The 25,521-nt window shown below is 42.4% G+C and overlaps 2 protein-coding genes and 1 long non-coding RNA gene across 9 annotated transcripts in view; 2 read left to right on the forward strand and 1 right to left on the reverse strand.

The window, feature by feature from the left end:
• LOC309700734 (semaphorin-5B-like) overlaps positions 1–11,529 on the reverse strand; it is a 50,903-nt gene extending 39,374 nt beyond the window's left edge. For 2 of the 7 annotated variants that reach the window (XR_014274733.1, XM_082524507.1), the window contains exons 1-2: positions 5,719–6,602; positions 12–72 (exon numbers count right to left, since the gene is read on the reverse strand). The gene's annotated coding sequence lies outside the window, so the exon portion shown is untranslated. Of the gene's footprint in view, positions 1–11; positions 73–4,185; positions 5,295–5,718; positions 6,603–11,406 lie in introns of those variants that run through there. The other 5 variants (XM_082524510.1, XM_082524508.1, XM_082524509.1 and 2 more) reach the window with 5 other exon arrangements.
• A 2,108-nt stretch (positions 11,530–13,637) lies between these two features.
• On the forward strand, positions 13,638–24,652 carry kpnb3 (karyopherin (importin) beta 3). Its single transcript, XM_082524501.1, has 26 exons — positions 13,638–13,817; positions 15,976–16,056; positions 17,184–17,376; positions 17,591–17,693; positions 17,782–17,878; positions 18,011–18,115; positions 18,645–18,767; positions 18,858–18,978; positions 19,067–19,154; positions 19,293–19,399; positions 19,539–19,663; positions 19,809–19,898; positions 19,980–20,153; positions 20,242–20,460; positions 20,573–20,656; positions 20,744–20,876; positions 21,237–21,358; positions 21,444–21,540; positions 21,820–21,992; positions 22,092–22,203; positions 22,322–22,377; positions 22,474–22,596; positions 22,684–22,903; positions 22,993–23,221; positions 23,306–23,447; positions 23,534–24,652. The coding sequence occupies exons 1-26, from the start codon at positions 13,740–13,742 to the stop codon at positions 23,618–23,620; spliced, it is 3,282 nt and encodes a 1,093-aa protein (XP_082380627.1). The 5' UTR covers positions 13,638–13,739; the 3' UTR covers positions 23,621–24,652.
• LOC309700731 lies at positions 13,838–15,681 on the forward strand. The gene is made up of 2 exons (XR_014274732.1): positions 13,838–15,071; positions 15,495–15,681. It is a non-coding gene; the product is annotated as an uncharacterized lncRNA (long non-coding RNA).
• Positions 24,653–25,521: the final 869 nt, after the last annotated feature.

A 25,521-nucleotide genomic window follows, 5' to 3' on the forward strand; every position in this document is an offset into this window, starting at 1 on the left:
AATAAACTTACTAGTTCACCATCAGCACCAGACAGATTCGGCAGATGAACGAGCGTGGCACAGATCCCGGCGCTTCACATGGTGGGAGAGAGCGAGACAGAGAGACAGAGAGAGAGAGAGAGAAAGGAAGGTATGAAAAACAAGAGAGGGAGAACTTGTTACACATCGGCACACAGTGGCACGCTGACCAGAGAGTGTGCAGGGAGGTGAGGGGAGGTAAAGGGGTGTGTGAGTGTGTGTGTGTGTTTGTGATGGGGAAAATAAGGGAGGGGGGCAAAGAATTTCTATCTGTGCAGAGCAAACTGTTAACTCAATAGACAGAGATGTTCTGCCCCGTGTGAGATCCAGTTTTAGATTCTGTTAAAGAATTAGGTCACAGTATGGCGGGAGCCAGCTTGAGCGTTTGAATTAGTTGTGGTTTGTTACAAGCTCAGTATTGCTGTGCTTTTGCACTGCATTTAAGACTGATGACTTATCGACATGTCCTGTTATTCACTTATAGTCACCTCAGACTGATGCACTGATGAAGAGTAGCTGATTAGCAGGCAAAGTAACTGCTGACCGACACCTTTTTATGAGTCCTAAAGAATAATCAGAGCTAGCATCTTGAGCATAGAGTGTATATAAAATATAGACATCATCACTGTGGTGTCACCTGTTGATTAACAACAGCGGGGAGTGTTTAAGCTTTTTGAAGCTGACTGTGAAAATGAAAACGCCGCTTGATTTGCGATGGGCACGTCGTTAGCCAATGAGCATGCCCGGGATAAACCTCCTTTCTGGCTCTAGTAATAACCATAATTTACAAAATGTACTTGATGTTTTGTTCAGCAGTGGACCAACCAGAAACACTGTCCTCTGGTTTTAAGGCAGATTCCACTTTGGCTTCACTTTTCAGACTTGGAAGCTACGTGCATGTTTTATTCAGTCTATAATCTCAAGCTAAAGCAAATGGCATTTAAGGGGACACCTTTAATCTTGAGCTAAAGGGGCTGGCTTTGGATCAAAGCAGCCATACGCCAAATCAATCGATCATCTTATCACACAAGCACAAATAACTCAAAAGCTGGTGAAAATCATGATTCCCAGTTAGTATTGGAAAAATACATTAAAAGGACAAAACAAGCAATGAGAAAGCTGTGCGTGAGCCCACCATCGTGATCAATAGTAAATGGACTGGTACTTACAAAGCTCTTCTTTCCTTTAACTGAGCACTCAAAGCCCTTTTGAGCACTTAAAACACTAGGAGTGCTCAAGAGATAAGTTGCACTTCTCTCCTTTGCCCTCTTTCATGTGTGCTCAGTGGAGCAGAGGAGATACACGTGGTGAAACAGCGAGCAGAGGAGAGCAGCAAAACATAAGCACGGAAATCAGATGAAAAAGCTGCACATAAAGGGTGAGCAGGTAACCAAGTGCTCAATTTCCAGACGGCAGCAACCTAGGTTCCAATCTAACCTGTGGAGCTTTGCCCTGCCACTTTCTTCACTTTCCTGTCTGTCGCTACTATCATTATCAAATAAAGGCAATTGACAAAAAACAATATAAAAAAAGGATTGTGTACTGAATTATTTGTTTTTTTTTGGTGGAGGTGGAGGGGTGGTTTAACATTTAACTTTCGCTTTCTCTTATATAACTCTTACACTCTTATAACCATGAGAAAGGCCACCACAGGGAGGGACTAACACGTCCCTGGTACTACCAAAACGCTAACAGCGAAGCTTGAGTTACAAGACAGATGGAGTGAGACTTCCAGTGACCACACCCGTAACTCAGTTATGAAGGTGGATAAGTTATTTAAAAAATGCCCTTTTATTGCTGTAAATTTGAGCATTTTAACATGGTTTGAAACCACCTTAAACACGCACCAAGTGTTGCTGGGTTTGCTATATTATATAGTGTGGCAAAAACAATCAGCAGCAGATAGATAATGGATGATAGGAAAATGTCACTTCTATCTGAGAAGCATTCTGAAGTAAAAGAAAATGTTGTGTTTATGGCAAAACCTTTAACATTAGTGCTAAGAATTAAAACACAGTGATGCACGAACTCTCAAACTAACTATTTACGCTTTAATCAGCAGGCACAAAGGCAGACAAAAAAGAGGTTAAGTGCTCTCAGCTACATCTGAAATCATCTGGATACTAAAGTAAGACTTGGTGTTGGTTGAACACAGCTGCAGTAGCACCGATGTGTAAATGAATCAGGAGACAGAGTCAACACCAAATTCCATTAGTTCAGACAAACATTTCGTTTGCCTAAACAAAGAAATTCAGACTTCCCTCTTGAGAGACCCGATGCCCAGCAGAAAACTGTGATAACATCCGCTAATAAATTTAACTGACTGTGACCCATTAAGGGCAAAAAAGTTCAAACACAAGCACGAGTACTTTTACAACTGAATACGAATACTTTAAATACCCTAAAGAAACTAGCTGTGGATTTTTGTGTTAGCTGTAGAATAATTAGAGATCATGTCAGAAAACATGAGTCTAACTCTTTAACTCTTGATGCAGTGAATAAATTTAATATTGACAGCTGTGAGCCAGCCTGGTTTTCCCATCAGGCTTTACAGAAACTTCATCCAGTGGATGTTAGAGGCGGGTGGATCAATCCAAATATTGATAGTCGATACTAGAGCAGGGCGATATGACCAAAAATATTTATCACGATATACATTTGAAAATTTGCGATAACGATATAACTGACGATATAATTGACACTAGACAAAATACTTTACAACTCCACAAGTTTATTAGTGCAAAAAACCCCATCAATGTATTTTCACTTAAACAAGCAGCTGTTTTTTATGTGCATTAAAGTTATATAAAAACGTAACAGTGCAAATTCCTTGCTGACAGTTTAACCAAAAGTCATTTCCAGTGGAAATTGGCCGACATATCCTCAGCATAACCATGTATAATATCCACTAAACTTAAAAAGAGGTTATACACACACAATACGGTAATATTATGTTGAAGCACAGTACGTATCACTCCGCGAGGCGCCTGCCTACGATAGCCGTAATGCTCCAACAATCCATCAAGCGGTGCGGCTTCGTAGCTCAGCAAAGTCGTACTGAAACATTTGACAGATTTTCGAGCGCCGTGTACATAAAATTGTTTCGAGGTCAGTAAACACAACCAGAATTCATACATAAGGCACACAGGATTATAGAAAGCAGTATCTTTACAGTATCATTAGACTTTTATTTTCTATTTACAACCACTGTCAATTTTCAGAAAAATCAAAGGATTGATTTTAAGTGTGCCGTATTTTCCAAAAAACATGGTAATAACAACGGCCCGCTAGCATGCTCTACCAAAAATAGTGCTTTGTTGTGTATCTGACGGACGAAAGCCAAACTGAAGTTGCAGCATTTTTACAAACCAATTCTGGTTCATCCGTTTCATTTAACGATCCGCTTTCGCTCTTCTCATTCTGCGTCACCGCCATGTGCGTATGTAAACACAGGCACTGCGCATGCACGTTTTACCCATATTCTATCGCGATATTTCATTTTCTTATCGTTGCCCAAAATTACACCGGTATTAGCGTGAATGGTATGATATAGCCCAGCCCTAGTCGATACCACTGGTATCTTGTTGTCACTGGTATCAGATTGATACCAGTGCGATTAGATTGATGCTTATCATACCCTGAACACACTCTGTGAAAAATATCTGAACCTTTTTTGTTAGTTACTTGTTAGTTAGACAGTAACTTGGTATCAGATCAATACCAGAGTATCACTAGTGGATACCTGGTAATTACACATGCCTTTGGCAGATCAAATGAACATGGAAGTAAGCAATGAGGGGTGGGAGGAATGTCCGGAGAGTAGGGCTGGGCCATATTATACCTTTCACGGTAATACCGGTATAATGTTAGGCAACGATAAGAAAATGAAATATCATGCTAGAATATGGGTAAAACATGCATGCGCAGTGCCTTTGTTTTCATACGCTTATATGCACATGGTGAACAGGCATGGCGGCGACGGAGAATGAGAAGGGCGAAAGCGGATTGTCGAATGAATCAGATGAACCAAAATTGGTTTGTAAAAATGCTGCAACTTCAGTGGTTTGGAACTGGTTTGGTTTTCATCCGTCAGACACCCACCAAAGCAAAAAATTTTGTAGAACATGGAAGCGGTCCATGGGGGCAAAGGGAGGAAACACCACAAACCTATTTCATCATTCGAACCAGAAGCACTTGTTGGAGTACAGCAAAGCTGTTTCAGCACGTGAAGAAACGTCCGCTTCAACTAGCACGGTGGTGAGACCAAAGAAGCTGACTCAACAAACAATTGGTGTAGCTTTAAATAGCTGCACGCTAGGACTGGGCAATATATCGAGTTTTTAAATATATCGACACAGTTTTATACGAGATATGAGATGTGACAATATCGTTTATATATCGATGTAGTCTACGTTACGTTATAACTATACTTGTGGAGCCGCAAGTTTTCCTCTCTTTCGTCCACTGTGTCTCTACGCAACGTTACTCTGCCTCGCCTCTCTCCTTCACTGAACACAGCTCCTCCGCCCCCATTGCTTCACCTGCAGGCAACGACAAGATGGACACGGCAGCTATCACAGAGGAGCTGGTCGGTAAAAAGAAAACATTTGGAGATTACTATTTTAGTGCTGTCAGCGTGACGTTAACGCCATAACTACATTAACGGGGCAAATATCTGTTAACGAGTTACCGCGCATCGCCCCGTGCATGAGGCTGAACGGCGTCAACGTGTTAACAAGCTAACCGGGCTAACGCGTTGACACCTAAAATCCTTTCATTTTCTCAAAATGTCGACAGTGTGCCTTATGTATGAATTCTTGTTGTGCTTACTGACCGCAAACCGATTTTATGTGGTACACAGTGCTCAGAAACCTTTCAAAAAGTGTTTTGGTACGACTTTGGTAAGCTACGAAAGCTGCACTGCTTAAAGGACTGTTGGAGCATTATAGCTACCAAGGAGCCTCGCGGAGTGATACGTACTCTGCTTCAACGTAATATTACCTTACTGTGTGTATAAGGACCATAAATGGCACCTGTTCAGAGACACGGTTACAAAGAGGGTTTCAAACTCCAGGCTGTCAGTCACGCAGTAGAACCTGGGAACAGAGCAGCTGCTTGTTATTATGCTCAGCGTCTGTTAGTTTACATTTTGACTGCACAATTGTGAGCTCTTTGTTATGCACAAAAACAACATTGTTTTATTTTATTTATGGAGCATTATTATTTAATAAATGCTGATCATTTATTTCTGAGTAATTTTTTCTTGTACATCTATGCTGTATGTTAATAAAAGTGCCTGTGTGAGATTTGGGACACAGTGTGACTAAGAACTCTCTTTTTGTTCTTACTTTATGGCTTTAAAAAATATCGAGATATATATCGTATATCGCCATCCAGCTAAAGAATATCGAGATATGAATTTTGGGTCATATCGCCCAGTCCTACTGCATCTCTAATGACAAAAGTAGTAAACGCTGGGAGGAACTAACTAATGCAGTGATGCATTGTTTAGCCAGGGATATGATGCTCATTCAGCATGTGGAAAGAGAAGTCAATTGTATCGTCAGTTATCTTGTTATCACAAATTTTTAAATATATATCATGATAAATATTTTTGGCCATATTGCCCTGCCCTACCGGAGAGTATACATAACTGTTCACTTAATACGAGATACAGGCTTATACCATTTATTACATTACCATAGACCACAGGTGTTGAACTCCAGCCTCGAGGGCCAGTGTCCTGCAGGTTTTAGATGTGTCCTTGATCCATCACAGCTGATTTAAATGGCTAAATTACCTCCTCAACATGTCTTGAAGTTCTCCAGAGGGCTGGTAATTAACTAATCATGTGATTCAGGTGTGTTGACCCAGGGTGAGATCTAAAACCTGCAGGACACCGGCCCTCGAGGCCTGGAGTTCAACACCCCTGCCATAGACTATCAGCTACACACTCTCTCCCCTGATATTCCACCTGTCTGTCATCAATGCAAATCCACCACTGGTAATTTGACTTATTCTTTCTGGTCATGTAGTTATTGGAAGAGCATTTTTACTGTTACTCTGAAGCATTTGGAAAGAGCTGGGAACCAGACGCATTTACAGCTATCCTTGGGGTGACCAGTGATTAGACGTGTGTTAATAAGTATGAACAGATTGCAATCCACTTTGGAATGGCAATTGCAAGAAAGTTAATAGTACGACAGTCGGGTGGGAAAAAAAAGACTCTGCACTCACATTTGAGCTTTGGATGGGAAGAATTGTAAATATGTTGCATCTAGAGAGACTGAGGCTTCTCGGTGATATGAGACTCAATATATTTGAGAGATCCCGGCATTTTAATGGCATTTTTGAATGGGGAAAATCAGTATGCTGCGTGTGTGTGTGTATTTGCTTGTGTCTTTACTGGGAAATACTCAAAGAAATAAAAAGAGGTAAGGGTATTTGTTTGAATAAAAATGCAGAAATCTACATCCAGTGCAGGAAATAAGATATACATTTTCCAATTCAACACGCGGCGTCTTTAAATTACAACCTTAGAAATGGCAATGCAGTCCAATCTTTCTGTTGTATTAATTTACATCTAATATCTTTGATGTTCCACTCTCCACCGCTGTGTGCTTTATGATCTTTGCCCGTCCAGGTTCCTTCAAACTTAGAAGCATAATCACATTCTTTCTGTCATTCCTGAAAGGTTTTTTGCTTCCTTATACATGTGTGATATTTGCTTAAGCAAGCGAACACAGCTGCTGGCATGCTATGGACAGCTTGCACCGTGCTGCCACTGACCACTGCTGAGTACAGGAAAGGCCGAAACTCACCCACCATAAAAATTCTGGGCATATCTAAGTGCATCATGAAATTTAAGGACTAATAAATGGAATGCAAAAAGGCATAAATGATCGCAAATACTGTTTCTGTCGTTAAAATGATAAATACAGAAATCTTCTGGCTGTAATGAGCCTGATCAGCGGGCTGTATGACGGACTAAGATCAAATAGCTCTCCTATGGATGCACACCATCATATCTGTCAAGCCAGCAAGCAGGAAATATGACAGCTCCTCACACTGTTGACAGAAACAGCAGCCAGGCGCGGCTGTACAAGTGGCTGCCAATCTGATAAGGCGAAGGGGTGACCTCCTGTTCAGAAATTAATGGCACCGATAAATCAAACACACTGAAAAACGACAGGCTCGTTTAGCTTCTCGTGGGCCCGGCGGAGCCTAAGAGACAAATAACACTGTCCAGTCTCATCCCCAACTTTAACAGGGCAGGATATTCATCTCTCCCAGCCTCAGTCTCACCACAGCGGAGAACCAAACCCCCCACCACTACCACCACCACCACCACCCCACCCCCTGAGAGGATGAATGGCTCGCTCCTGTGCAAACTTCAGGATGACCTCCTCCGGCTGTGTTTTTGCTGCCCCTCCTGTCAGCACTGAGGCTGAAAGATTGCAGGCACGGTGAGGCGGCAGGGGAGCCTCAGCGCAAGCCGAAGCAGCACCGGTGAAAAACAACCAGCTCGGAACATTATAGAGTAATGATAATATATATCATGATAAATATTTTGGCCATATTGCCCTGCCCTACCGGAGAGTATACATAACTGTTCACTTAATACGAGATACAGGCTTATACAATTTATTACATTACCATAGACCACAGGTGTTGAACTCCAGCCTCGAGGGCCAGTGTCCTGCAGGTTTTAGATGTGTCCTTGATCCAACACAGCTGATTCAAACGGCTAAATTACCTCCTCAACATGTCTTGAAGTTCTCCAGAGACCTGGGAATGAACTAATGATTTGATTCAGGTATGTGGACACAGGGTGATATCTAAAACATGCAGGACACCGGCACTTGAGGCCAGGAGTTGCCTACCCTTGCCCTAGATGCATCCATCTGAGTGTGTGTGTGTGTGTGTGTGTGTGTGTGTGTGTGTGTGTGTGTGTGTGCGTGTGCGTGTGTGAATGTTCGATAAAAGCTTGGGTGAATGAGACTTTGAATGCTCAAACTGAGTAGGATATAAGTGCCACTCTGTTTACTGTTGGATAAATATGCGCTCATAAGTTTAGAAGTACTTTATTTATCCCATATTTGGAAATTCTGGCATCATCATGTCAAAATATTTCTGACGTCCCCTTTTAGAGGCGTCATCTGCGCTTGTGAAGTCAAGAAAAATGGTTCGATAACAAAATAAAAAACCAATTTTTTCCATGTTTTTGTGTCTTTAATCTCAGAATATTTTCAGATTCTCTTCTTACAAATTGATTTTGTATTATTTGCTCATATTTTAACTTCATAATATTAGACAATATTACATTTTTGCACCACATTAATATCAGGGCAGCTCCAGGACTTTTTTTCCTTGTGAATTTGCGAAGTTAATCTCAGAAAATGTAAGTTTTTGTTTAAATATTACACAACTTTTTTAAACTTGTGTTTCTGAATCAATTTGCTTTTATGCACTCGTTATCCACTCCTGTGTTTATGTGACTTGTGGCACTTGTAGATGAACTCTTGGAAATTAGATCTTGGCGTTGGTTACATTTAGTAAAATCAACTTCAGCAGCTCAGACTTGAACTAGCAAACTTATTTTCCAGTCATGCACACTGACATCTGTCCCGCAGCTTGTCTGAGGTATTAGAAAGCATTATTTTCAGTGTCAATTAAACTGCGAGTTATGTTCAAAATCAACTTATTGACCATTTTGTTGATAAGAAATCTATCACGGAGCAAAACTAAATTTGCCTATGATCACATTTCCTCCAAACTTATTAGCAAATATTATTACTGAATATCACAATATCAACACTCTAATATTGTCACAATCAATTAATCCAAACACACCAGCCAATCCCCAATGGGCTCCATTAATCACAGACCAGCTGCAGAGGAGGGCTACAGTGGTAGCCCAACAACTCTTAACCCCCAAAACCAGCGCCACCACCACCCACGTCACCGCCTTCAATGGACTCCTTGTGCAGCACATAGGGCTCCACTGTGAAGCACGTCTGCGTGTCACAAAGAAATATTGATGTTAAACACTTCAAACATTCAGTTCGTTCCGCTTTAAACACTGGCTGTGTTGATTTTCGAAAACCCTGCAGTCACTGAGGTTTACCTTTCTACTGGAGCTATAAAAAAAAGACTCACACACACAAGAAGAAACAGGGGCTAGGTCCAGTTTAGAGGTTAGAGAAGAAGCCCACAGACACTTACGGTGAGTCACTGAGCAACATTCTGGGAAATTTGCTAAAATCAGATCTCAAACATGTAGATTTGCATAAGTCATGTTTGGGTCCAACCTATAGCATGCAGCTGGTCTTGTTCTGTCAAAACTAGAGTCTGGCAGCTTTTAAAATATCATGTTTACTCTTCATATCTTGTTTATTTACTTGTGCAGAAATAGAAATGCAAAAATGAGAGATGGTTTTAGCAGCTGCAAACTTTTTTTTTGCTGTTTATCGGGTAAACTTCGGGAGGGTAAGCATCTCGCACAGCGGCACGAAATCTCTTACCAAAATTCACATGCCATCCGAAGGTCGCTGCTTTTCATTTCCAGAAAGCTTTCTGCTCTTCCTCATAATTACCACCATTGTCCTACAATGCAAGGCACAAAATGCAGAGATTTGTACCAAGGTTATTTAAATAAATAAAGGTTAGGCACACAGACACAGTCTCAGTCTGTCCATCAGGGCCTCGGGAATAAACTTGCTCATTTGCTCTTTTTCCACTCCAGCCCAACCTCATGACACTGTGGAGGTCTGTGGGTAACACATTCAGGAATCCAGTTTAATGACTGAATGCCACTTCCATTTCAGGGGTTATACATTAGCAGCAGAAGGGCTGTTGCATATAGTCAGGGCTCTGAGAAGCCCTGTCTCTATTTAGTGCTGAGGCAGAAAGAAAAATTAATTGCAACTAAAACTGTTATTTATTTGAGTATTATATAGGAATAAACACAATTAATACTTCCTGCACAGTCTAACTGTAAAGCTTGTCATAGATTTGACATGTTTGACTCCACTGCCTGCTGTCAGTCACACATTTAACCGAGGAATAATCATAATAATGATAGCAGCACGTTCATGTTTACCAGTTAAAGTATGGTAAACTTAGAGTCTGAACAGTCTGTCTGAAGGAAATATCTGTTAAGTTCTCGGCCTTTTTTCCTTCTTCTATCACATGGATCTCTTCAATTCAGTTCAATTCAGTTTTATTCATAGCTCCAAATCACAACAACAGTTGCCTCAACGTGCTTTGTATTGTAAGGTAAAGACCCTACAATAACACAGAGAAAACCCCAACAATCAGACAACCCCCTAGGAGCAAACGCTTGGTGACAGTGGGAAGCAAAAACTCCCTTTTAACAGGAAGAAACCATTGGCAGAATCAGGCACATGAACAAGTTTTTCAGCATCACTCTGAAACAGAAGTTTTAGAGATATTGTGCAAATTTTAAAAAAAAAGCAGTCCTATAACCTGACCTTATAACAATAACAATACAATAACCACCTTGTGTTTCTGCCCCATCTTCAATGACAGCAACAACAACAACAACAGCAATAGTGCAGGGAAGACGGAAGTCATGGTGTGCTCTCCGCCCAAGACGGTGCTACAAAAGTTGTTTTAATGTATCTTTGCAGTGGTTTGCAGTTGTCTGCAGTTTGTTTGGCGGGTACTTTTGCACAAATCAACTACTTTCAGAAAGCTGGATACACTCTGAAGCAAAACCCATTTGTCAGTGTCCTAAAAGGAAAATATTCACTCACTATATCACCTACAGGCACCAGGTTCACAGTCCGAGGTGTATACTGACTGAACACCTGGAGGAAAATTACGGGCTGATGTGAAGCCAATCCATCATGTTATCCACTTGCAGTACAGTCACTGTAGCTTTACCGTTGCACATCAGTCCACCAGGAATGTAGTCTACTTCTAAAGTTTGGTTAACCGGTTACAAATAAATCCTGCACCGACGACACTGTCTAATTTTACTAATCTTTCTAAAGATATTAAAATGCATTCACAGCACGTGATGCAGTGTTAAGAAGTTCTGACTTACAGAACAAATAATTTCATCAAACTGTCAACTTCAAAGCTTTAGTACTTAATGCTTCCAACATGTGATTTAAATAAGAAAATATTAGAGCCGAATTTGAGGGGGAACTCCAACTAAAGGATACTTCAGGGTTTTAAACTGAAATATGCTTTCCAGCTTTCCAGGCAATACAAATTTTACATTTGTAAATGAAGTTCGGCGCTAATTCGTTCAACGCATTAACCACAGACGGGCTGATGAATTCCACGAGCTTGTCTATGAAATAAAGTTTAAAAATGGAACAAAAAAAGAAAACAATGTTAATGGAAGCGCGAGCTTACCTCTCACCTTTGGGTCATCACAGGATTCACGGTGAGGGGAGTTATGCGGGCTCAGAGACAGATGCAGGACTCGCTGCAGACCCGCCGTCCACAGCTGTGCACTCTGCTGCAGCCCTGTGATGGCAGGGCGAGGCAGGCTCAGACCACTAGGGGCGCTGTGTGATAAACTGAGTGGTTTCTACGTTTAATACCGCAATAAGTGTGATTTGACAGGCGTCTTTATGCATGACGGAAAACAAAAAGAGAAAGAAAACAAGAAGTTATGTTGCTTTTTTGTTTTTTATAAAAGTCAGTCTCAGGCCCGTATTGAGTCATTATGACTTCCCAGAGCCGATAGCCAGTGTGAGTCTGTGACACTGTATTGCAGAACATTTTCTCCAGTAAGACAAACCTCGCTTTTTAAAGAAACTTTAAAAACTTTACAAAAAAAGTGGATCCACTTAGTCAGGAAGGTTGTGCTAAAATTAGTCTTGGCTATGGATTGTCCAAGGGTTGCCTTCTCTTTCTTGATAGAAGGCATGTGCCACTTATTACTGGCACATGGATGAGCTCATTGAGAAAAAGAAAAATACAATCAAGAAACCACTGAGCAAAGCTTGGCTGCCACCTAGCGGGAGAACATTACGCAATCCCACTGCAAAACATTAACCTAATCATGTACTCTATGTAAACAATGACTGTATCTAAAGCACTGCAGTTTGCATTTCAGATAAGTTATGAATATTTCCAAAAGCCTCAAACACGTTTTTCAATTAAAATAATCAATTACGACCTCTGTGTATTTTATTTTTATTTAATTTTATATATATATGTATGTACATGCACACACGTAGATATACATATATACTATACATATTCAGTAATGTGCATACACTTTATATTTGCACATATATTTATTGTTATAATCCTCAGATTTACCCATTCTTATATTTTGTTTGTTCTTACGTTATTGTATTGTATTTTGCACGCCTCTGTTGCTTGTGAAGCTTGTACACAAGAATTTCACTCACATGTGCTGTACCAGTGTACCTGCACATGTGATGTGACAATAAAAGTGATTTGATTTGATTTGAAAACATAAACACATAAAAACTCAGTCAGAAATAGAACAAGTTCAACATATAATACAGTTAATGTAAGATTAAAAAAATGAGACAATTTACCTTGCAATCTGTATTCAGGTGTTTCTTCTATATACACTATAAATATAAAAATGCAATTTTCAACCATAGTTTGGCTTTAAATCTAGAATTATTTCTTTCTTACCTATTTCTACTTGCAAGATGTGAATGCTTTTGGACTTGTAATGGTAGATGTTCAATATAAAAAAGCATGTGAGCATATGACATAACTAAATGAATGAATGAATGTTGGGAAACATGACAGAACAAAAAACTAAACAACGACAAATCAGCTACAAATCTAATAGGGCAACAAGTGTATTGTTTTTCTGCCTCTTCTTCTTCTAATTCTTTATGATCTGCATATAATACTAATCATCATCATCATCATATTATAGCACTTTTTTCCTGAAATTACAACGTAATAAATAAAGCCTGAACCATAAAATAATTGCCAGAAAATTATTTATTTATTTATGGTATTTTTTAAAAAAAAAACTGGACTGTTCCTTGAACCTTCTGACTAATAAAAAAAATGAATTAAATATTACTTTGCATTTATGAGTTATAATCTGCATCTGGCATTGTTGTGCAATTTATTTAGGCTTTCATGAAGAAGAAAAAAATCACAGGTCTCAAAAACTCCTGTATGAACTATGATGCATTTGGCTTCATGTGGTTAATTCTAACAATATGCAGTGACTGAGAAAGCATTAAGTTTAATTTCTTTTGTAAAATTACCAAATCATGCCATTTCTAAAGTCTTCACTCAAAGCTCTACTTCAATCTTGTTATTTAGAAAATAAAGGGGAATTGATTCATCGTTCAGTCCTATCTAATCGCAGTTTTTAGTATATCCAACTGAGTAAACCTGTTTGCTTTTTTAGCTGTGATAACGTGTTGATGAACTGTTGCTCTGATTGTTTCTATTTTCTCAGCCATGACGCAATAAACTCCCGCGCTTTAGTAATTCACCGGTAGCTAATAGAAACAACGCATTCACGTTCCCTGTGTCGATTTCAACCAATAGACACAGAGAGTGCGTGCCAGCCAATGGCGAGCGCATGCCTAAGGTCTTCGATCCAATGACCCCTGAGTAAGGTCGATAAAGCTAGCCAATAAGACGCTAGCAGCATTGTGTGACCGAGGCAGGGTCTGCCGGGTTCATTTCGCCGCTCCTCCACCCGGCTGCTCTTTTTGGATCTCACTGCAATGGCGGAACAGCAGCAGTTCTACCTCTTGCTGGGTAACTTGATGAGCCCTGACAACAACGTCAGGAAACAGGCAGAGGTAAGACGAGGAAAAAAACAGTTTTTAGTGGCTGACAAGTTCGGCGAATGCTGGAAGTCGTATGGCCAAGTTAGCAGAAGCTAACCACTTAGCTGTCCATCCTGGCCGCGCGCAGCCTCTCACGTCAAGCTCGGTAGCCCACGTGCGCTGTGAAGCCGAGTACTAGTCAGCTAACGCTAACTACCACCATGTTGCGTAGTTATATGTGAACATAATTTCGATGTCACAGATACCAGCGCTGTCATGACACCATGTAGCCGTACGTGTCTCGGCAAAGCTCGGGCTGTTCGGTAAAAAGTGAACGGACCCGTTTGTCGGAACCAACCTCCAGCTGACAGTGGCGCCTGTAGAGTACAGGAAGTAGCAGCAAGCTAATGAGCTACCCACAGTGCTGCTAGGTTTGTTAGCTAGCACGCTAGGGTTCAGCACATTGGCTTGCTAAAATATTAAAGCGGAATATTGAGACTGAACGTGGCACATATGCTGAGTTACTGCTGCGGTGATAAACAAACCATCAAAGGGATAGGCTGTAGATGGTGAGGTAGTTCATTCAAAGGGGCGATTACTTATGCAATGGCCTCCGGTCGTGTTAACTAAAAGTCAAGTCTTAACCAGACAGTTTTAAACTAGCAGCCGTGTTTCCCTTCGTGAAGTTGATCATCTCAGTTTCAGACACGTCAGTAGCTAGGCTCGTCTCCTCGGATTAGTTTCTCTCAGAGGATTTGTTTAGGCTGTGTCTAGCTCGTCTATTCACTCTCCCCCCCTCACAACCACCATTATTAGCCTCTTGTCGCCGCAGAGCATTGTTACCAGCGTCCCCCTCCCTCTCCGGCACCCCGACTTTTGGATGAGGTGGTTGAATCTTATCACACACCGCCTCTCTCTACCAGTCAGCGTTTTTCTTTGATAAACTCAGACTGTCTGCCGGGATGCTAAGCTCACTGGAATTCATCCTTTATAGGAACTCCTCCCGTTCTCTTTTACTCGCATAATAGGAATTGATCCACCTGTATGGGACCTAAACTCACATTTTAACAGTTGAAAGATACAGTTAGTCACCCTTTATTTTATTTTAATTTTTTTGTAGTTAATCCCATCACTAGTTCATCCAAGTGGTGGTATTGTGAGAAGCCATGAAGTGCATTTGAATTTGTGTGGCAACCAAACTCATTTAGGCTTTAGGTGGACAAATGGATTAGTGCAGTAGTTCAAGTCAGGTTATAAGAGGAGTGGACTTTGCAGATTGATTTGCAGGTAATTCAAGGGTTGCTCAACCTGAGCGCTTGGTCATTCTGATTCTAATTGTTTGGGATTTGATTTTAGCCCAGCCGTTGGCACATCTGTGCTCCTCCCTGTCTCATTTTGTCAGTTTGGGAATCATTGAAGGTGGCTCTCCCGTGCAGTTGTGTTAAGAGTTTGTATTCGATCCTTCCACATGATGGGGATGCTGAAACTACATGCACATAGTGACTTTTACCAGAGCGCACACCAGAGGTTTCACTGTATCCCTGTGGAGTCTCATTTAACTTGGGTAAACCAGCATAACAGTGGTAAAATAAATGGGTGGCTCTTGTGTATGAGCCCATTAGGGCTCATGTTCAGTTTATAGCCATATTCGGTACACTTGCACAAATGTCACACTTTTACTGCTGATTAAAATACTGATTGTCTTTATAGCAAACATCAGTGATGTACAGGGTTTTTCCTGGCTCAGAACTGGACATTTGGGGTGCGATTATGCAAAGAAACACAATGTGAGTTGAGGCAGAGTGTTACCTTACCTGACAGATGTCTATGTATTTTCCTGTGGGGTTTTTTTCTTTTTTTTTTCTTTTTTTTCTTTTTTTTTTTTTTTTTTTTTTTTTGCCATTTTTATAAGGAAAATATATTCATGCTTCTGTAGCTTAACCCTCAGTAAAAATGGGAAAAGTGAATATTCAGTCCTGCCTTTATATTTCAGGTAATCCCTGATATGACCTCACTGGACAGTCCTTATTATTTTGACCACAGCATCTGTTTAAGCTTGAGTGTTTTGTTTTGGGGGGGGGGGGTTCTTTGTAACTGCAGTAAAGGGAACATGATGCTGTATTAGCAGTAGAAATTCATGTTGTGCATGGCCTGTCTGATCCTAACCGCGGTGCTTTCATTTTCTTTTCAGGAGACCTACGACAATATTCCAGGCCAGAATAAGATCACATTCTTGCTACAAGCTGTCAGAGATGCGTCTGCTGCAGAGGAGGTTTGTACACGGATTGTGAACATATCTGTGGCATGACATGGTGAATTTTTTCAGCCTGAAGCAGGGGAACTTCAAAAACTTGGCCACTTAAGAGCCCATCTGAGACATTTATGATCTGTTGTATTGTGCTCAATGAAGTCTTGACACACCCAAAAACGGACCATTTAGGCCAAAGGTCAGACAAAGTTGACGTAATTCTTTCACCTTTAAAATCTTAAGTTGTCAACAAATGTTGCGTATGAAATTTGTTTTTCACTCGTTCACATCTCCGTGGGTTTTTCGGGTGCTGTGTCACAGTTAATATGAGACATTACATGCTAAATAAATGGATTATGTGCATTTTTGCCCTATATGAATAATGTACTGAGTGGGTTTTAATACACACAATAACTTGGAAAAACATCATCCAAAGTAATCAGGGATGCACTCCAGCCTCTGTCAGAATCTAATAAAAGGATGGTGAAATATTAAATCCAAATATTCTTATATATGTCTATCTGTCGTAATTATTACCCATTCAGATGGCAGTACACATGGGAAAGAGTGATGCAATGCGTGACACTGAAGCCTGCAATACCTTTTATCTCTAAAAGATGCAACATTGCTGGCATTTCAAGTATGTAGTCCGGCTATCACATGTGAGGCCTCGGCGCTGCCTGACTACGGCTTGTTGTGAGTCACAGTTCTGGCATTCAGGCAGTCATGTTTACTCTGAATCCACCAGCTGCTTGGGTCCTCATGCTTCCTCTGCTTTACTTTACCTCAAGGCTGATATTTTTAGAGGCTTGAAATGGGAGCAGGCAGAGAGGTGCTTGGCCCAGGGAGAGTGACTCTGCCATTCTAAGACACTCGGTCTGGTTTTGTTTTTTTTATTCCCCTTAATGACCACTCACTCTAAAGGTTTTGGTTTACCAAACGGGTAACATGTCTTTGCAGAAGGAAACGATTTGTTTCACAACACTTGTTAAATAGAGAGCATAAACTATAAAACTAGCTGGTCCAGTAAGCCAACTGCCCAACTAAACTGAAAAAGGAACACTTGTGTATGGGTGTCTGACATGACTGTTTAGGTATGACGTCATGTTGAAAGCAGCATTGTATTTAATAATTTTTTTTTGCCCCCACAGGTCAAACAGATGGCAGCAGTGCTGCTGCGGCGGCTGCTGTCTTCCTCTTTTGAGGAGATCTACCCAGGCCTGACCGTGGAGATGCAGACAGCCATCAAAACAGAGCTGCTGACGGGCATCCAACAAGAGACTTCCCCAACCATCCGCAAGAAGATCTGCGACATTGCAGCCGAGCTGTCCCGGAACCTGATCGGTGATTTTTATATTTATTTATTTTTTCTCTCTCACTCTCTTCTGGTGGCTGTTGATTAAACGCTATGGATAAGCCATGACTCAGTATTTCCCATGTTATGCAGGAATAATGGGCAAACATTCTCATGTGTCATTAATGAAATTCTCAGATGTTGATCAAATAACATTCAAAGTGGAAATTACTGAGGAACGTTTGGTGTTTTTGTTTAATGTAGATGACGATGGGAATAACCAGTGGCCAGAGGTGCTCAAGTTTCTGTTTGATTCTGTCAACGCTGAGAATGTCGGCCTCCGAGAAGCTGCCTTGCACATATTCTGGTGAGCTCCTGTTGCATGATGAATTCAAACTCTTACTCAGGCGGATGCACTGATGGCTGACTGATGTCTTCCAATGATATCTTTCTAGGAACTTTCCAGGAATCTTTGGCAACCAGCAGCAGCATTATATGGAAGTTATCAAGCGCATGCTTGTTCAGTGCATGCAGGACCAGGCAAACCCACAGGTAAGGTTTTAGGATGGAGCATGGCCTGGTAGCTGAAACGTGATGTCATTTAACTTTGTGTGGATCTTTCTTTCATATCACACACCTCTCAGTTCCCTTTCTTAGCTGCTTTTATGTATTTAAATCTCACAGATTCGTACCCTGGCAGCTCGGGCTGCAGCATCTTTTGTTCTGTCCAATGAAAGCAACACAGCTCTGCTGAAACACTTTGCTGATCTCCTGCCGGGAATCCTGCAGGTAAGCTATAACACATTGGTGTTTGTGATTTCAGATCGGATCACTTTGTACTGTAGATACGGAACCCGTCAGTACTTATGTTTTTGCACCGGTAATGGCTTCTGAGCACTAAGAGCATCAGTCATTTAAGATCTATTAATTAAAGTTTAATGTTGGATATCTGCAAATGGAGGCTGGAACTTCAAAGTAAATGGTCTACTGCTTACTCGGAGTGACATGATGTTTTCATACTGTTATGATCGATTCTGACGACAGTCTCTGCATTGAGAGGTTATTGAAGTCATGTGAAAGCAAATACACATGCAAGTGTTTGGTAGCGTTTGTTCCTGCAGGTTATAATAATGCAGCATCATTATGAAATATTGGGCATCTTGGATCCTGTAGCAAATCTTCTATTGCAGTAGCATATTTTGTGTTTGACTCATAAAGGTGGAAGAGGAAGTCAGGACAGAATGTGGCATTAACTTTGCCACACCTGTTGAATATATTTGCATTACAAACCTACCTGTTTGTTTGATTTACCCATCAGGCAGTGAATGAGTCATGCTACCAGGGAGATGACTCTGTGCTCAAGTCTCTGGTGGAAATTGCAGACACGGCACCCAAATACTTGAGACCCAACTTGGAGGAAACACTGCAGCTCTGTCTGAGGGTAAGCTGCAACCTCTAAATGGTGAATATCTCTTTACCACTGATCAAGACTCGAGGCATCGTTTCATGTGCAATTGTCCTGTCTCCTCAGCTGTGCGGTGATACCAACCTTACAAATATGCAACGGCAGCTGGCATTGGAAGTCATCGTCACGTTATCAGAGACGGCAGCGGCCATGCTAAGAAAACACACGGCCATTGTAGCACAGAGTGGTAAGAGTTTGATTCAGCGGCCTCTATAATGATGTGCCCAAATAAGATGAGTGGAGTAGTTTTGATAGAAGTCTGTTATGTTTATTAGTGCCTCAGATGCTGGCTATGATGGTGGATCTCGAGGATGATGATGAGTGGGCGATGGCAGATGAGCTGGAAGATGAAGACTTTGACAGGTACGTCCTGATGCACTAATATATTTCCATCTTTGAGGGTCGGTACAGCATCTGCGTCCCCTACTTCTTAAAGTACTCTGAAGTTCAGTAGATGTGTGCATGTCCATAAGTTCCTGGATGTTTCTTGTGCTTCACCAGTAACGCTGTGGCTGGGGAGAGCGCGCTTGATCGAATTGCCTGTGGTCTGGGAGGGAAGATCATTCTTCCCATGATCAAACAGCATATCATGCAGATGCTGCAGAATCGTAAGTAAAGCTGCACATTACTGCAGCACTGATTTAACTTTAATTAAGCTACCATTTTTTTTTTTTTCATACAGCAAAATTAACAGCTGCTTTGGTACTAAAGTGCTTAAATTTGTGTCAATTATGTGTTTCCTGCTAGCTGACTGGAAGTATCGCCATGCTGGGCTAATGGCGCTGTCGGCCATCGGTGAGGGTTGCCACCAGCAGATGGAGGCCATCCTCCAAGAGATCGTCAGCTTTGTCCTCCTGTTCTGCGCCGACCCTGTAAGGAAACGGCAGCCGTTGTACAAAAGTGCCACTCAGTTTACTTAACTGTCTTAATGGTTGGTTGATCAATGTTTAGTCGCATCATTTCCCATTTCTTAATCATTTACACTTTTTTTTTTTTTTTTTTTCTTCTCCTTCCTAGCACCCAAGGGTGCGGTATGCCGCCTGCAATGCTATTGGACAAATGGCCACAGACTTTGCCCCCACCTTCCAAAAGAAATTCCATGATAAGGTATCTGAAGTGACTTAAACAGCTGTGCAAGCATTTTCATTTTCTTCATGGCTACAAAGACAGTTTGTTTATTCGTTTTAGGTGATCTCAGCCCTGCTGCAGACCATGGAGGACCAGAGTAACCCTCGGGTGCAGGCCCATGCCGCCGCCGCCCTCATAAACTTTACAGAGGACTGTCCTAAATCGCTGCTCATCCTTTATCTGGACAACTTGGTGCAGCACCTTCATGTCATCATGGTTGCCAAGCTGCAGGAGGTACAGTAAAGTGTTCGAGGAGACCGTGCATTCACAAAGTCGGTGTGTGTGTGGTCTGTTTCATACAAATCATTTCTTCAACCTTCAGCTGATCCAGAAGGGCACGAAGCTGGTGCTGGAGCAGGTGGTGACATCCATCGCCTCAGTGGCCGACACCGCAGAGGAGAAGTTTGTGCCATATTACGACATGTTCATGCCCTCGCTCAAACACATTGTAGAAAACGCCGTGCAGAAGGAGCTCCGGCTGCTGCGCGGCAAGACCATAGAGTGCATCAGTCTCATCGGCCTGGCTGTCGGCAAGGAGAAGGTATACTTTGACCATCAAAGCATACCATGTGCCAAGATCCTAATTCAAGGTTATTCCCTTTAAATTAAGCTTTAACCCTCATATTCACACATCTTTCTCTCTGCCCTTCTAGTTCATGCCAGATGCATCGGCTGTAATGCAGCTGCTCCTCAAGACCCAGACTGACTTCAACGATCTGGAGGATGATGATCCCCAGGTAGGACGACTTGAACAAAACTTAAAACTATCTAGTTCAAGGTGGTGGTCACACACAGTCAGCTGCTATGGTTTGTTCTCGGTTTAGATCTCCTACATGATCTCAGCCTGGGCGAGAATGTGCAAGATTCTGGGGAAGGAGTTCCAGCAGTATCTGCCGGTGGTGATGGGCCCCCTGATGAAGACTGCCTCCATCAAGCCTGAGGTGGCCCTGCTTGACAGTAAGTAACAGACAGCTGCCGCCTGTGCCTCCTGCACTGACTTCTGATGCGTGTCCAGTTTGTTCTATAAGCCTGAAATGAAAGTCTGCAGGCATTCAAATGATCAGTTACCAAAGCATGCTTTAAACCTGATCAATCCAGTGGTGAATAAAGGCTGCAGCCATGTACCTTTACCCATATTGCAACGAATCAGTGTCCGTAGATTAATAGTCACAAATCTCTGAAGAATATCTGCTCACTGTCACGTGTTCATATTTAATATTGCAGTAATGTGCTGCCTGCTGGGACTTCTATATGTGATTCTTGTATGTGTAATGTAAAGGATTCACTTAAAACTCTTTCACTTTTCTCCTTTTAAAGCCCAGGACATGGAGAACATATCAGAGGATGATGGCTGGGAGTTTGTCAACCTGGGAGACCAGCAGAGTTTTGGAATCAAGACAGCTGGCCTGGAGGAGAAGGCTACTGCCTGTCAGATGCTGGTGAGAAGAAAATGAGACTCAAGACTGTCCTGAGAAGCTGTGGATGTGGTCATCACTCACTCTTCCTCTTCTTTCTTTTTCTCAGGTGTGTTATGCCAAAGAGCTGAAGGAAGGTTTTGTTGAGTACACAGAGCAGGTGGTGAAACTCATGGTTCCTCTGCTCAAGTTCTACTTTCATGATGATATCCTCTTGTTATGACATTTTAAACTTCAGTATAATTGAATGGTCTGATTCTTATATAGCAATTTCCTATTCTTCCAGGGCACTCAGTGCTGCATGATTTTGGGGGGGCAGGGGCATTCAACCTTTAAAATAGTTTAGCTGGATTCAAACATTCAGGAGGAGGCAGCACGATCAGATTCCATGTTTAGATGTTAAAGACTTCAGCATGAACGTCTCTGATGGTTCCACTGTTCGGATTAAGTGAAAATACAGGTGACGTTGGCCTTAACTGTCTCACGTGTGCGGGTGGCAGCAGCTGAGTCCATGCCCCTGCTGCTTGAGTGTGCCCGGGTTCGAGGACCAGAATACCTCACCCAGATGTGGCACTTCATGTGCGACGCCCTCATCAAGGCCATCGGCACAGAGCCAGACTCGGATGTCCTGTCAGAAATCATGCATTCGTTTGCCAAGGTAGCTACATTTTGGGCTTTTTTTTTTTTTTTTTTTTTTTTCTTTCTCTCCCCGTGAGCCATGTTATTTTGTGCACTGACAAAAGTGTGTTTGTTAAAGTGCATAGAGCTGATGGGAGACGGCTGTCTGAACAGCGAGCATTTTGAGGAGCTGGGCGGCATCCTGAAGGGGAAGCTGGAGGAGCACTTTAAGAACCAGGAGCTCAGGCAGGGTGAGACTTCAGAAACACAAATATTTTACCCATGACAAATGATACATCACAAATACCATGAGGGCATGATTATTTTAAATGCTGGTACAAAATCCTAACACATACTTGTGTTATCCAGCTAAGAGACAGGATGAAGATTATGATGAGCAGGTAGAGGAAACACTACAAGATGAGGTAAATATTTTTGCTTTGCGTGTTAACCTTCAAAAATGATGATGATGATGATGATGCAAGACACTCCAAGCCATCATGGTGTTTGTCTTCTCCCAGGATGAGAACGATGTGTACATTCTGACCAAAGTATCTGACATCCTGCACTCGGTGTTCAGCAGTTACAAAGAGAAGGTGCTGCCTTGGTTTGAGCAGCTGCTGCAGCTCATTGTCCAGCTAATAGTGAGTGATTGTTGAGCACTGTTTTTAGTATCATATGTACATGGAAACTGGAAATGAATACTACTAAACTGTCTCACTTGTCTTCAGTGTCCTAACAGGCCCTGGGCTGACAGACAGTGGGGTCTGTGCATCTTTGACGATGTGGTGGAGCACTGCAGCCCCTCCTCGTTCAAATACGCAGAATATTTCTTGCGGCCGATGATCCAGTCACTCTGCGACACGAGCCCCGAGGTCCGGCAGGCAGCTGCCTACGGCGTCGGCGTCATGGCTCAGTTCGGAGGCGAGAACTACCGCCCCTTCTGCACAGGTATGACCTGGTCTTTACTTTACCTGCTGGCAGTTCAGTTGTTTAGCGACACCTACATGATGTGCTCTGGTCTTTCTTCTTCGTCACAGAGGCCCTCCCCCTGCTGGTCAGAGTCATCCAGGCAGCTGACTCGCGCTCAAAGGAAAACGTCAACGCTACAGAGAACTGCGTCTCTGCTGTGGGAAAGCTCATGAGGTTCCGACCAGAGTGCGTCAACGTTAACGAGGTCCTTCCCCACTGGCTCAGCTGGCTACCGCTCAAAGAGGACAAAGAGGAGGCGGTCCACACTTTTGACTTCCTCTGTGACCTCATTGAGAGGTAGGGTACCGAGACTTCATTTTCCTGACTGTCTATGAACCACCTCCACCCTGCACACCTGACCTCTCAATCCTTTCTCCACAGCAACAACCCGATTGTCCTCGGACCAGAGAACGCAAATCTTCCTAAAATTTTCTTCATCATAGCCGACGGCGTCTCAAATGAATCTATCAAGAGCGAAGACGCGTGCAGCAAGCGGCTCGCTAACGTGATCCGTCAAGTGCAGGTAAGCCCAGAAATGTAGACACAGCCCTCAAATCTACTTTGGGTAATCTGCAAAGCATTTAAACATATTCTTGTCATATCTTCCAGACCTCAGCAGGATTGTGGACACAGTGCATATCGACACTCAATGAGACGCAGCAGAAAGCCATACAGGACCTTCTGAGTACTGCCTGAGCCTGAACCTCGCCTCCGTCACCTCCCTTCTCTTTAAAAATTAAAAATCAAGCCCATTAAGAAAAGTTGAACTCCTGAACCTCCTCCAAACACTCCCTCTTCTTCCTCCTGCTCTGATCTGTAGTGCATATGGATGCTGGCTTCACCCCAACCACAACCCCCTACCAACTACATTACTCCACCTACATTCAACTGACTTGGAGCAGGTTGGATATGAATGACGAAGGAGGACTCTGGCCATCTGCTTTAAAGACTTTTTACCTGTATTGACGGGAGTGGGATAAGAGTAAAAGGTTTTGTCTCATCACCGTTACACGTCTTCTACTCGGATGTTTTTATTTTTTTCCCAACCATTCCCAGACCTGTGACCGGTCTCGTCGCGCCCAGACTCAATCACCAAGTCGCCCTACACAAACTCATTGGACAGTCGGGCTCAGGAGGAGCTACAGTGGGGGGGACGTGGGGACAGGACAATTCTAGTGGACTGAGCAACTGAACGAGGTGGAAATGCACACTGGGCAATCACTGCCTGTCTCCTGTGAAATTATTATTTTATTTTTTTGTATTTTTATTTTTATTCTTTTCTCGTTTCACCCTAGCATTTCCTGGGGGGAAATGTCCTCTGACTACTGCAGCTCAGAGCTTTCAAAAGTAATGGCATGTTTAAGTGGCTAACCCTAGAAAATATTCATCGTTAGGAAATTTACGTCATCGTTGTCTGGGAGAGTTGATATCGACTTGAGCAGCTTTCCTCCATAGCCTTCCAGACAGCTGTTCACAGGAAGTGAAGCATTTGAACGGTTAAGGGCCCTTTTTAGGTAGCAGCATAACGACTCGGCGCTCTCTAAGAAGTTGGTCACAGCTGTAAAGCCTGTGGCGCGTTGGTGAAATATGAAGTGTAGAATGAAACGTATTTGTTTAAGTACTACCTTACTCTTAACTTTACAGTTCTGACCCTTTGCAGTCCTGCAGGTATGTGATGGAAATCCAGAAACTACCAAGAATAAAACTACATTTGAGAATTCTGAAAAAGTGGTCTTCATTTTCTGCTTGCAACTTCCAGTCATTCGGCATCTTGGACAACCAGGGGAAACTGTCATCACATGTCTACACGCGCATATTTTGAAGCTTTGTCTAAACTGGCTTTAATTTCGCAACACATAAGATGTTGATTCTGCCAGTGCCATCCTGATTAACATGTTCTGTAAGCTGAAATTCAGTTCAATTCTAACCCAAAGTAGTGTTTACAGCCAGGATTAAAGTGTTCAAACATGTGGCACAGCTGAAAGTAGTTTCTGTATAAAAAAATCATCCATCCATCTTCATCCGCTTTATCCGAGGCCGGGTCGCGGGGGCAGCAGCCTAAGCAAAGAGGCCCAGACCTCCCTCTCCCCAGCCACCACCTCCAGCTTATCCGGGGGAATACCAAGGCGTTCCCAGGCCAGCCGAGAGATATCATCTCTCCAGCGTGTCCTGGGTCTGCCCCGGGGCCTCCTCCCAGTGGGACATGCCTGGAACATCTCACCCAGGAGGCGCCCAGGGGGCATCCTTGTCAGATGCCCGAACCACCTCAGCTGGCTCCTTTCGATGTGGAGCAGCAGCTGCTCTACTCTGAGCCCCTCCTGGATGGCAGAACTAAAAATCAATTTTAAAATTTTCTCCCCATCTTGTCTCAGAGGTTTTGAAAGCTCCTCTTGAGGTTGTACTTCTGGGAAATTCAGGATACTTTGTCACAACTCAAATTCTTGCAGTGTGTTTACAGGTGCTGTTACACTAAAATGGCAAGATATAACTGCTACGCTTAAAAAGAAATTTTTTTTAAGTGTCTATTATATTACGCACTTATATTTATACATGTATATATTTTTAAAAATATAAAGTTTTAAATTATGAATTATTGG

Source organism: Aulonocara stuartgranti (genome assembly GCF_965226115.1).
Source record: "Aulonocara stuartgranti genome assembly, chromosome: 23".
NCBI classification, from domain to species: Eukaryota; Metazoa; Chordata; class Actinopteri; order Cichliformes; family Cichlidae; genus Aulonocara; species Aulonocara stuartgranti.